Source organism: Zea mays, chromosome 6, assembly GCF_902167145.1.
Source record: "Zea mays cultivar B73 chromosome 6, Zm-B73-REFERENCE-NAM-5.0, whole genome shotgun sequence".
In the NCBI taxonomy this organism is placed as follows: domain Eukaryota; kingdom Viridiplantae; phylum Streptophyta; class Magnoliopsida; order Poales; family Poaceae; genus Zea; species Zea mays.
This window is the reverse complement of record NC_050101.1, coordinates 103,469,566-103,481,298: the sequence shown is the minus strand read 5'-3', so window position 1 is coordinate 103,481,298 and position 11,733 is coordinate 103,469,566. Positions and strand designations below refer to the sequence as shown.

The following is an 11,733-nucleotide window of genomic DNA, read 5'->3' as shown; positions in this document are numbered from 1 at the left end:
AAACTATATGACTAGAAATGTGATGAATGAGCAATATGCATTGTGAATAACAAATAACAAAGAGTCTGAATGAGGTCGGCATACCAATAAGTATATAGACAGATTAACCAAAAGTATAACGTTAAATGAATTGGTCATAATAATAAGAAATGTGTATGCAGAAGTCATGTATGTAAAATCACAAAAGAAGAACGTCATAACATCCAAAAGATGATATTTAAGCCCACCAAAGTATCGGAACATCTGATGTTCACAAATAGAAAAGCATCGTCGCAGCCTAACAAAAGTATCCGACCAACTGATGTTCACAAAAGTATCTGTGTAACATCCTAAGACAAAGTAGCATAACAACTGGTGTTAACATCCCATCTAAGGAATCTTCCTAACATTGTTAACTAAAATGCATGACTAAAATACCATAGTACGATACATGGCCCGCTCCATGATTTAGTTCTGACACAAAGTTGACTACTTGCGCACAAACATAAATATTTGGATCTCTATTGGAAGCGGCAGCACCTTGTTCATGCGATGAAATGTGAGGTAATATAGGGCATGAGCGCGCAGGTCTTGAGAATTGTCCTGCAATAAAAGCATAGCATTAATTAGACACGTATATAGCTAACATGTACATCGATGGCAACATGAACATAAATCATTAGCATAGTCACTTACTGGTTGAGTGTAAGAAGTGATAGCACCTGCATTGTGATCATAATACTTCATGTAACTCATTACATAAAAGCCACAGTCGTTTGACCCTGTTCTCATTGTTGGACAATTTGGTGGCATATCCATTGGAAAGTTACCAAATTTGGGGAAGGATGCATTGGGGCAAACATGTTGTAAAGCTTTGCTCAACCTACTCATTATAACCCTAGCCCATGGGAATTTCCTTCCACCTATATAGATTGGGTCATAATGGTAGTCCTTCCATGTAGTGCCACCGAGTTCTATACCATACGGATTCGAATCTAAAATATGTATACACCAATTCTGTAGGTTGATTAAATACAGTGACCAATGTCCCCTACTAAGCATAGGTACCAATATCTATTGATAAAAAAATGTAAATAAGTTACATGTTGTTGTTACACTGCCATGATGAGTAAAAAGTACAATTAATAAGAATATGTGTTTGCAAAGGAAAGATAATAATGAATATGTAAAAATGAATACTAAGGCATACCGATTTGCATTTATCCAGATTTACCAATGAAGGCAGTGTGTTATGTAAGCAATTCTGTAACACATTTTGGTCTAACGACTGAGGGTTCTTACTATGACGTTCCTGCTCTTCAAAATTTAGCAGAGCCTAGAAACAATATAGAGAGTGTGTTAGTATATTCAGTGCATAATTACAATAATTGTGAAGAAGAACATACCCCAACATTGACACTACAACACAAACACCCCTATAGCAACACATACATTGCAACAAAATAGTTTATGTGTTGCAAGAAATTAGGTAGCAACGGATGCTAGCAACACATATATTTATATGTTGCAAGAAAACCAACTAGCAACGTTTACCATACATTGCAAGTGTCATCTGTAGAATATCCAAATTACCTGACAACATTTGTCATGCGTTGTAAGGGTCATTCGTAGTATTTATGTCACCTAACAACATTTGTCATACGTTGCAAGTATCATCCATAGTATTTGTGTTACCTAGCAACGCTTATCATGCGTTTCAAGGATTATATGCAGTAATTATGCAAATCACTATATTGGTTTTGGTACTTACAAAGTACTCCCTCCGTCCCAATTTATAGATCTTTTGATTTTTGGACACCAAGTTTGACTTACTCGTCTGATTCAAAAAAAATCCATACTTACTATTTATTTTTGTTGTGGTTTATTTTTCCCATATTTTTGTAAATTTTTAGTAGAATGAGTTGGTCAAATTTGGTATTAAAAAGTCAAACAACCTATAAATTGACATTAGGGAGTGTTTTTATTGGTTCTAGTAATTCGAAAGAAAAACTAGTGCAACTATGTATAAATTTACTAGTAAATCTTTCTATATACAAATGCGGGAGCAAAGACGGCCTGCAACTGTATCCACGTCACTTTTTATTTTTTTTCAGACGTAGGATCACGTTTGAACGGCTACGCGATTCGTTTGTACCTTTCCGCACACCAACCAGCCTCTTCGTGAGTATTGCGACGCTTCCAGAGGCCGTCGAGCGATAAACAGAGAAATGGCTACATATCTCTCTTAGACTTGGCTGCTGGGGCGGCGCTATCCATGGCGAAGTGGGCGTCGGCCGCGAGGGCTACGACGACGACAGACCGACTTGACGCTCTCAACAGGTACGAGCCATTCTCCTCCCTGGGTCCTTGACCTGAAAGTTACTAGATAGCAAGCCTTTACTCCTTGAGTCATGATTCGTCAGGATCCCTAATCTCCCCTCCCCATCCACGATGCAACAACTGTGCCCGCCTCGGCCGAATCAGAGGGTGAACCACCACGCTAGTGCTGGCCGTAGTGTCATCCCCACCCCTCCCCTTCTACTTCGCTAGGAATCCCCATCCCATCCACCTCCATAGACATGCCCTAGGGCTTCTTCGATGTGCCTAGAGCTGGCAAACAAAGGAGGCACATCTGCAGTTTGTCAAGGTGAGGCGTCGCTTCCCTCTCGTAGATCCCCCACACGTTACTTTGTCTGCCACAGTATCGCTCCCCTCTATAGCCACGTTCTCGTCAGATCCTTCCTCCCCTTTGTGTTTGAAAATTGCATCTGGTATATTTCTAGCCCTATTTTAGGTTCCACCCAGAATTTCTGTACTAGGTCTGTTATTTCCGTACTAGGTCTGTTGAGCTGTCAGCAATGCGATCCTTTGAGCGTTATCAAATGTTATTTGGTTAAATGTCTTACCAAATACTGTTACCCTTCATGTGCACTGACAGAGCTGCCTTGCCATGAGATACGAGGCACTGTTGCTTAGAGATGCTAAATACTGCAACGACCTTCACTTGCAAGTGTCCCGTCAGGAGTGGTTAACTTTTGCAATGGATTGTCTTGATAATGGCTTCTACACCATTGCCTCCAAGGTACTTTTATCCAGCTTTAACTTTGTTGTAGGTATTACCCCTTTACTGTTCTTATCAATTAGCATGTTGGCACTTAAGCGAGTTTTATCCACCCAAGGCACTTGGACTCTGCTAATTCCATTGAGGAGAAGGACAAGATCATTGAGATAACAGGACTCCAGAACTTGGCCAAGTCATTATCTACACAACATTGTGGTAAGTTTTCAGTGCTATGGATTGCTTAAATTGCAGGCAGAGAAACTGAGTTTGCTTTAACTTTTCAAGTAAAATAAGTTCAGAGAAACTAAACTTGTCTTCATCTTCTAAAGTTGAGTAAATGAAAGAGTGATACTTGTTTAATCAACAGAGATCCAACCTGACTGAATGCATGTCTTCCTCTATGTTTGAGTAACTACTAATGCCTTTTTTCTGTATATCAAACATGACGTCTGTTATGTGGGAGATTTGGAGACGTATTGTGACACCAAATCTTCTCTTGTATGTTCCAACTGTTTGAACATATTTTTGATATAGCTTTCTAATGACATTTACTTGTACAGACACGCGCAGCGATAGATCATCAGCGCGCGGTTCTAGACTTCACTGGCATGAGTTCATTGCGACCAACCAGCCTCTTCGTGAGTATTGCGACGCTTCCAGAGGCTGTCGAGCGATAAACAGAGAAAAGGCTATATATCTCTCTCAGACTTGGCTGCTGGGGCGGCGCTATCCATGGCGAAGTGGGCGTCGGCCGCGAGGGCTACGACGATGACGATAGACCGACTTGACGCTCTCAACAGGTACGAGCCACTCTCCTCCCTGGGTCCTTGGACCTGAAAGTTACTAGATAGCAAGCCTTTACTCCTTGAGTCGTGATTCGTCAGGATCCCTAATCTCCCTGGGTTTGACCGAGATAGAGAGTTTTTTGCAACTGCTGGTGTAAATAAAAAGATAAAAGTGTTTGAGTATAATATGATTGTAAATGAACACCGTGATATTCACTATCCTGTGGTAGAGATGTCTAATAGATCAAAACTGAGTTGTATTTCCTGGAACAGTTATATGAAGAGCCATATAGCATCTAGTGATTTTGAGGGTATAGTGCAGATAAGTTTTGTGGCTTTTTTTATAACTAAATTGTATTTGATGCAATTACCATAATATCCCTGTATTTTCAGGTTTGGGATGTTACTAGGAGTCAAGTTTTTGTTGAGATGAGGGAGCATGAGCGACGTGTGTGGTCGGTGGACTTCTCAATTATGGACCCAACAAAATTGGTCAGTGGGAGTGATGATGGATCTGTGAAGCTGCGGGATATGAATCAGGCAATTTTATTCTTGCACCTACTGTATGTCAGCTTTTTAACTAACGATAACATGGTTATCGAACTTGTATGTGGATGTAGAGTTGCTTCTCTTCATTGTTATAACACATTTTTTTGTGTACTGTGCAGGCTGGGAGTATTGGCACTATTAAAACAAGGGCAAATGTGTGTTTTGTGCAATTTCAACCTGATACTGCTCGCTCCATTGCCATCGGCTCTGCAGACCACAAAATTTACTGCTATGATCTACGTCACATACGAGCTCCTTATTGTACACTAGTTGGGCACACAAAGACTGTAAGCTATGTTAAGTATCTGGATGCATCGACAATAGTATCTGCATCTACTGACAACTCATTGAAGCTTTGGGACTTATCGATGAGTACAGGAAGGATAATTGACAGTCCAGTTCAAACATTTAAGGGGCATACAAATACAAAGGTTGGATAAAACTTCCACATGTACTTGTTCTCTTTTCATAATATTCGTCTACAAGTGGTTAGTGTCTGGTTTTATCTTTTGTAAGTGTAACTAGTAGAATGTCTGATGAAAAGAATATGGTAGTTTAATTTTGAAAGTTGTACTGTTGCAATGAAACACTAGGGTACGGTTGGTTACTTCACTTGCTTTGCTCACCTTGTCTCGTCCAGCAAGGTGAGCTTTGCCAGCATGGGCGAGCCAATCTTGCTCTCCTCCACCAACAAGCAAAAATCTTGCTAGCACAAGCCCCAAAGCGAACTCACCAAGGAAACAAACGCTAGTTCTATCTTGATTTATGTATGAGCAAGGAAATGAAATCTGGCTGGAGAACCAAACACACTCTACTCTAATACTGTATATGTATGGATTATCCTATTGTGACAATTATCGGTGCTATCCTTTATACAACTATAGTGCCTTTTACAACTGTATCTGATCGATTTGTGAGGTTATGAACAAATCATCAACATTGGTGATCCAGATGTTCTTTTCCTTTTTTTCTCATACCAACTATCAAGGGACATGGTGGAAACACAGAGGGCACTATAACAATATGTATCCATTATAGCACTATAACACAGAGGGCACTATACCAAATTTGATTACTTCGACATTCTGTTGTGATATATTGAATATTGTGCTTGTATTGTGCTGTTAATGAACTGTTATGGAGGCTTCCCATCCGGGGAGGGAGAAAAATAAAACTGGGTATTAAAAAAAATTATTCAGTAAGGGTGTCGGTCCCCACATTCTTATATGGCACAGCTAGGCTGGGGACCGCGCGCACAGTAAGAGTGTCCGCCACGTCACTGGCCGACACTCTTAACATAAGAGTGTCAGTTGCATGCTGAACCGACACTCTTAACGTAAGAGTGTCGGTCCCCGCACTTTTATACGAATAAGAGCGTCTATTTTAGAGTGTTGGCTTATTTCAGTAAGAGTGTGTGTTTTTGCCCGACACTCTTTACCTTGTTTCTTGTAGTGTTTGAGATGACTAAGGATCGATATCTGTCTTAAGATTTGTCTTTTCCTTACAAGTGAAGAGATTGCATGGTTCAATGAAGTAATAACCTATGATCTATGGGCCAGGTCTTTGATGAGTACCTTAACTTGCATGATAGCATACTCATACAGTAATATTGTTGCATGTCGCTCTTAACAAATTTCATTCAGGAACTGGGCCATGCTGATGTTCAAAAGAGTTGTCAGAAGTTCATGACATCTGGTATTTATTATATCTTCTTTTGTAGTGGGCTGGTGTGGTCTGCTTAGCAGCAGGTAATTTTGCTATTGAAAATTAATCTATTACCATAAGCTTGGTGACTGAGGTAGACATTTGATTTATATTTAATCTAATTGTTTCTCTATGTGAATGTATACATATAATAACTTAGGTAGCACTACAACCAGCAATGTATGGATGAATTGAAGGTAGTAAAGAACGCAGACAATCTTATAGAAACTCTGCATCTTGAAACTGGCATGATTGACAAAGAAGCTGGATGAATCCTTTGGATTGGTGTCTTCTTATCACCAAGCAGTAATGTGAAGCAAGTTTATTTGTTGACTAAGAACAGATGAGCACAAATCAGTGAAGAGTTCGTTGCACTAGAGATGGAGGATGGATAGGTGGTAGATTTCAATATGGCTTTGATACTATTGTTTCCCTTTACAATCTTTGTACAGAACAAGAAAAATGACGTTGTATGTGGATACTATTGTAATTCAAGAATTTATTTCTGAATAATAAATATATTTGTTTATAATTTGTGTATGGATTTGGCATAATATATAAATTTACAGCTATATTGATTACATTTGTATTCAAATTAAATTATTGTAATAATAATATGTATTTCCTGGTTCATTCCTTGCTACACATGGAAGTGTTACTATAGTCCTCGGATATCCGTTGTAGCATGGCAACGCTTAACTCTTGGTTTTACCAACGCATGTATAAGTGTTGTTATAGATCCTAGCAACGGCAGTATAGGCAACACATAATTATGTGTTGGTATAGACCTTAGCAACACATATATGAACTTTTTGCAACGCATATATGCGTTGCTAAAGGGGTAGTTGTTTTGTAGTGTGACATCAAGTATTAATTTGTTAGTAGTCATAGTTCGACGATGATTTTTGGAATCATCGTGAACACACTTAATGAAACACTGCATGAACACGTTGTCAAGACACTTCCCATCTGAGAAAGATTCATAAATATTGAGACAGTTTCCACTGTATTCACCGTAATCTATGACAACCCTGTATGAAGAATATTGTTATATATTCATATTACATACGTCAAACAAACTAATAAATATGGTCTTCATAATTCGTGTAGCATGTATCTGCTTTGGTCAATGTCCTTGGAATAGAGTAGATCCCATAGAGAACGAACACAGTCAAGCTCTGTAAGGAGTGGAGCAGTGCCAGAATGTGTTGTCCCTTTGAATGTATCATCCTGAGATGCAACCTGGTAATAAGTGTTTTAACATTAGAATAATTTGTTTAATGGCATAAAGTGCATTAGAGAAGATGTATGTTACTGTACAGACATGAGAAGTTGGGGTCTAATCAAAGACTGGTCCACTGTCATTGTGTTCCATGTCATCTGCAGCCATTTCACCTCCCTACTCAAAGGTATATGCTTAGTAAATTATGTAATATTTATTGTACTAATGTAATTGTAAAATGGAAGTATAACATGAGATAGAGACTGCTAAACTAACATTTTTTGTGGTGTCACGTCAAATATCGGCAAACGGGTTGACATATTTGATCTCATAAAGGTGCATGCTGATGTGGGTTGAGGTGTGATATTTGTGTTCCTCAACATGTTGTTTCGAACATGAAAGCAGAAATCCTGTTGACAAATATTGTGGTTCGTGTCCAGCAAAAAAGAAAGATGCAAACAATGTACATATGATGCGTAAAAATCTCATGGGATTGTATATATTACCTGATGTCCTGTATCAACGTCCGCTTCGTTAGGGCAAGTCTCTAATACTCTCCGAATTTGCTGTTATCTTTCATGAATTTCCTCAACCTGGGTACCACGCCCAGCTGGGTCTCAAGTTGCGGATGCTTGGGTTGACAGTTATGGAGTGGGTTGGGTGGCATGGATAGTGTGTCCTTATACAAAAGTATATTATAAATAATGTATGTCAAAACTTACATTATAGAGTAAATGTTGCTGCATATATTAAAAATAACAACCTGTCTGTACTTGTGCATAATGGCATTATCATATTGTAATACTCAAAAATTGTATACAAGGACTATGTCGGAGAGGAAATCTCCGGCCGGGTGGCAGAATGCACCCGCCCTAAATCCTAAGATGAGGAGGGGGCCTAAGCGTTTTGCCTGTCTGCTAGATGGTGGATGAACACACGAAAACACAAGGATTTAGAGTGGTTCGGGCCGCCGGAGCGTAATACCCTACTCCACTGTGAGTTGTATTGAGTCTGAGCGACTTGGGAGCTTGTGTAAGACTGAGGATGTTGTGAACCTAAGTTGGGTCCTTCTTGTAACATAGTGTATCTTCCCTTTTATAGCCCAAGGGAGGCACGTACAAGGTTGCTGAGCCCCAACATGTGGGCCCAGGGACATAATGGAAGAAATACATGGAACAACTAATGCAGGTGACGCCTGAGAGATCTTCTGGCGCCCAGATGTCCGCAGCCCACGCAGCGTTGATACACAACGGTAGCTTCCTTGGTACGTACGAGTGATGATGAGTGTAGTGCATGCGGCAGCATGGGCGTGCCGCCCGCCAGCGGAATAGACAGGCATGCCGCCTGCCAGGAGAATGGACAGGTCGCATTAAATGCTAAGGCGGCACACTGCTTGCCAGTGGAATGGACTGGGCGCCGCTTGACAGTAGAGTGGGCAGGCCTCATTAAATGCCGAGGTGGCACATCATTTGATAGGCAGCGCGCCTTATCCGCAATAAATGCAGGGGTCGCGTATCCCGGTGGCCTTACGTCAGGCACCGCCCGCTGGCTTACATCACGCGCAGTCGGCCACGTGGCAGCAACGGGCCTCCGCCTAGGCGGGGAGCGGAAGCGCATGCGGACAGGTCCGCACCAGACTGGGCCTGGACACGTGTCGGCACCAGACCCCTTGCCCTGGTCTTGTCCAAGGCCCGTGTATGTTCCGTCCTGGGACCTTGGGACCCCACTGTGGGTGACCTGTTCTCCATACGGAGGGGTCCAGATCCTATTCCTGGGGTCCAGCCTGGACACGTGGGGGTCCGGGACCAACCCTGGGGGTCCGAACTGTATACCTAAGGGTCTGGGACCAACCCTAGGGGTTCAGACTGTATATCCGGGGGTCCGGCGCTCTCCCGTGGGGGTCCAGACCACTATTGATGCCTTGGAGTATAACACCTTCTCTGGACACGCGGCGGCTCCGGACCTGCCCACATGGTGGACTCGGGCGCTGCCGTGGACCCAGAATAGCCGCCTGAGATTGGGGCGAGCCATGGCCTGGTCCCACACGCAGCACTTCTTCCTCGTGACTAAGGGATAGCCACGTGGGTTCTTCGTCTTTGTACAGTAGCAGTGGGTACCCTAGTTTCAGGGTACCTACAGTGCCCCCGGACCCACCTTAGGGGAGGATGCGAGCCTGCAGGTGGGGCCAAAACTTATACTTCGCGTCAACATGGCATGACCGGTGACTGGGGCGCCACCTCAGCGTGTGCCGCATTAACTCGACGCATCTAGTGACGCACGTGCTATTAGTCCGCCCTCGGTCACATCAACTGCCACATCTGTCCCCACGGTCGACTGACCCACAGCCCCACGTCTGGCAGTTCCGTCAGGCCACGCGCGTGGCGCCTCGTTGCCACCGTCGTGGCTAATAAATATCTCACCGCAGCAGCCTCGAGGTGGCGCGCGATCGTGCGCGGCGGTTTGCTCCTCGCGCGGCGGTTCGCCTTTTTCGCACTCGGAAACCGGCACACCAGCTGCATGACTTGTGGGCCCGGGCCCCCATGTCACAGACTGGGTCGCTTGGGCGCTAGGTGCGCGTCGGACGGGATTCCCCAGGGTGCGAGCGGGGGAGTCTTCTTTGAAAAGGGATTCTCCCCGCATGCAGCAGTTACGCTTTCGCATTCTCTCTCACTGCTGCACCCTTTCGCCTCCGAGCCCACTGTGCCCCTTTGCATTCGCGCTCCTCTGCCTTCCACCGCCGCGGTCGCCATGGCCTCGCTGGTTCATCCCGAGTGTTTCCAGAACGAGGGGGCTCTCAACTTGGTGCGCAACTTGCTCGGATGGAGCGCGCCGGCGCCACTCCCCTTGGCGATCTCACCGCTGGGGAGTTCATGCTCTTCATCTCCTACCTCTCCTGCGGGTTGGCGCTGTCGATCTCGCCGTTCTTCCTGCTGCTACTGGAGGAGCTCGGCCTTCAGCTTCAGCACCTCACCCCCACTCCATCCTTCAGGCGACCATCTTCGCCCACCTGTGTGAGATTTTTGTGGGGGTGGCGCGCTGTACCTCCCTCTTTCGCCATTTCTTCGTGCTGGTGAGGTCCGGGAAGGCTAAGGACCACCTCGGTGCCTACTACTTCCAGACGAGGTAGGACTTGGCTGGCGCCTACATCTCCTCCCTCGGTGGCGCGAGGTGGGAAAACTGGCACGCCGACTAGGTGATTGTCAGCGCCGAGGCCAACGATTACCTCACGCTGTCGAGCGATGGGCCAAGGCTCGACCAGAAGCAATGGAGGGCCAAGCCGTCGCTGGCGCCGGAGTTCGAGCCCGTACTGGACAGGATCAAGAGCTTGGTGGTAGGCGGCCTGACATCGATGCACGTGGTCGGGGACTTCTTGAAGTGCCGGATCCCGCCGCTGTAGAAGAGGGCGCGCCTGAGCTGCTGGTTCACCGGCCCAAACGACATCGGCCGGATCCAGCGCGGGCCAGGGACCGACCTGTCCTTGGATGACCTGGAAGTCCTGGTGAAGGGAATTATGGGTGAGTCTTTCATTCTTGAATCCCTAATCCCTCCCTAGGGCATCCCTCCGCTCTGCGACGATGTAGGGCTGAGGGCGACAATCTTGGACTGGCTACCGACCCTCGATGAGAGCGGGGTGGCGGTTCGCTAGACCGGCGGCCGGGAGCCCCACCGCGGGATCCAGATCCCCGGTGTACCGGCCGGAGGTTCCTAGCCCGCTGGAGCGGGCTCCAGAGTTCCCCCGCGGCCTCTAGCCCCTTGGACAAGGGCAAAGGGGCTGCAGGCAGCTCCTCCACCCCGGGTGGAACCGGGGGATCGGAGGAAGAGAGGCGATGCCGGCTGCATCGCGCGGACGGATCGCTTGTCATGGATCCGCCCGTTGATTCAGACCCACCCTATAAGTGTCAGAGGACAGCTGGCGGGGCCGAGGAGATCGGCTCCCAGGCCCAGAGCGCGCAAAGGAGCGTCAGTCCTCCGCCACCGCCACCATCGGATCCGCCACCGCCGCCGCCATCACCACCATCGGTCCTGCCACCACCACCTGGGGGTGATCTCCCCCAGGGGCGCCAGCAACAGCAGCAACAACAGCAACAGCAGCGGACGTCCTGCTTCTAGGGCCACTAGAAGGTCCAGGGCCCAAAGTAAGTGTAGCCCCATCCTTGTTTTTGCGAGTGTAATTATCATGCCGTCGGGTCTCAACCCATCCTTGCTTGTTAGGGCCTCCTCCCCCTCTGCTCCCAAGGGCGCGCCTACCCCGCCGGGTACCACGCCCATCGGTGGGTCCGGCTCCCAGCAGCAGGAGTCTGCTAGGAGCGGTGCCAGCGGTCCGCCCCCAGCCGCTGCAACTGCGCCGGCGACTACCTCAGCCTCAACGATGGCGACGCCGTCGAGTACATCGTCGACAGCTACCGAGGAGGTCCCAGCTGCACCCGTCCCTA

At 46.0% G+C, this 11,733-nt stretch overlaps 1 protein-coding gene across 3 annotated transcripts; it reads left to right on the top strand.

The window, feature by feature from the left end:
- Positions 1-2,202: 2,202 nt before the first annotated feature.
- On the top strand, positions 2,203-6,632 carry LOC100216856 (F10K1.23). 3 transcript variants are annotated; one of them, NR_174160.1, is made up of 8 exons: positions 2,203-2,319; positions 2,918-3,061; positions 3,159-3,256; positions 3,601-3,840; positions 4,219-4,388; positions 4,494-4,805; positions 6,018-6,122; positions 6,239-6,607. NR_174160.1 is itself a non-coding variant. In NM_001399103.1 (8 exons), the coding sequence occupies exons 5-7, from the start codon at positions 4,255-4,257 to the stop codon at positions 6,114-6,116; spliced, it is 522 nt and encodes a 173-aa protein (NP_001386032.1). In that variant the 5' UTR covers positions 2,203-2,319; positions 2,918-3,061; positions 3,159-3,256; positions 3,601-3,840; positions 4,219-4,254; the 3' UTR covers positions 6,117-6,122; positions 6,239-6,607. The 3 variants fall into 3 exon arrangements, 2 of the variants coding, with proteins under 2 accessions (NP_001386032.1, XP_020394397.1); NM_001399103.1 differs by having other exon boundaries at positions 4,219-4,365; XM_020538808.3 differs by lacking the exons at positions 2,203-2,319; positions 2,918-3,061; positions 3,159-3,256; positions 3,601-3,840 and adding an exon at positions 3,931-4,147 and having other exon boundaries at positions 4,219-4,365; positions 6,239-6,632.
- Positions 6,633-11,733: the final 5,101 nt, after the last annotated feature.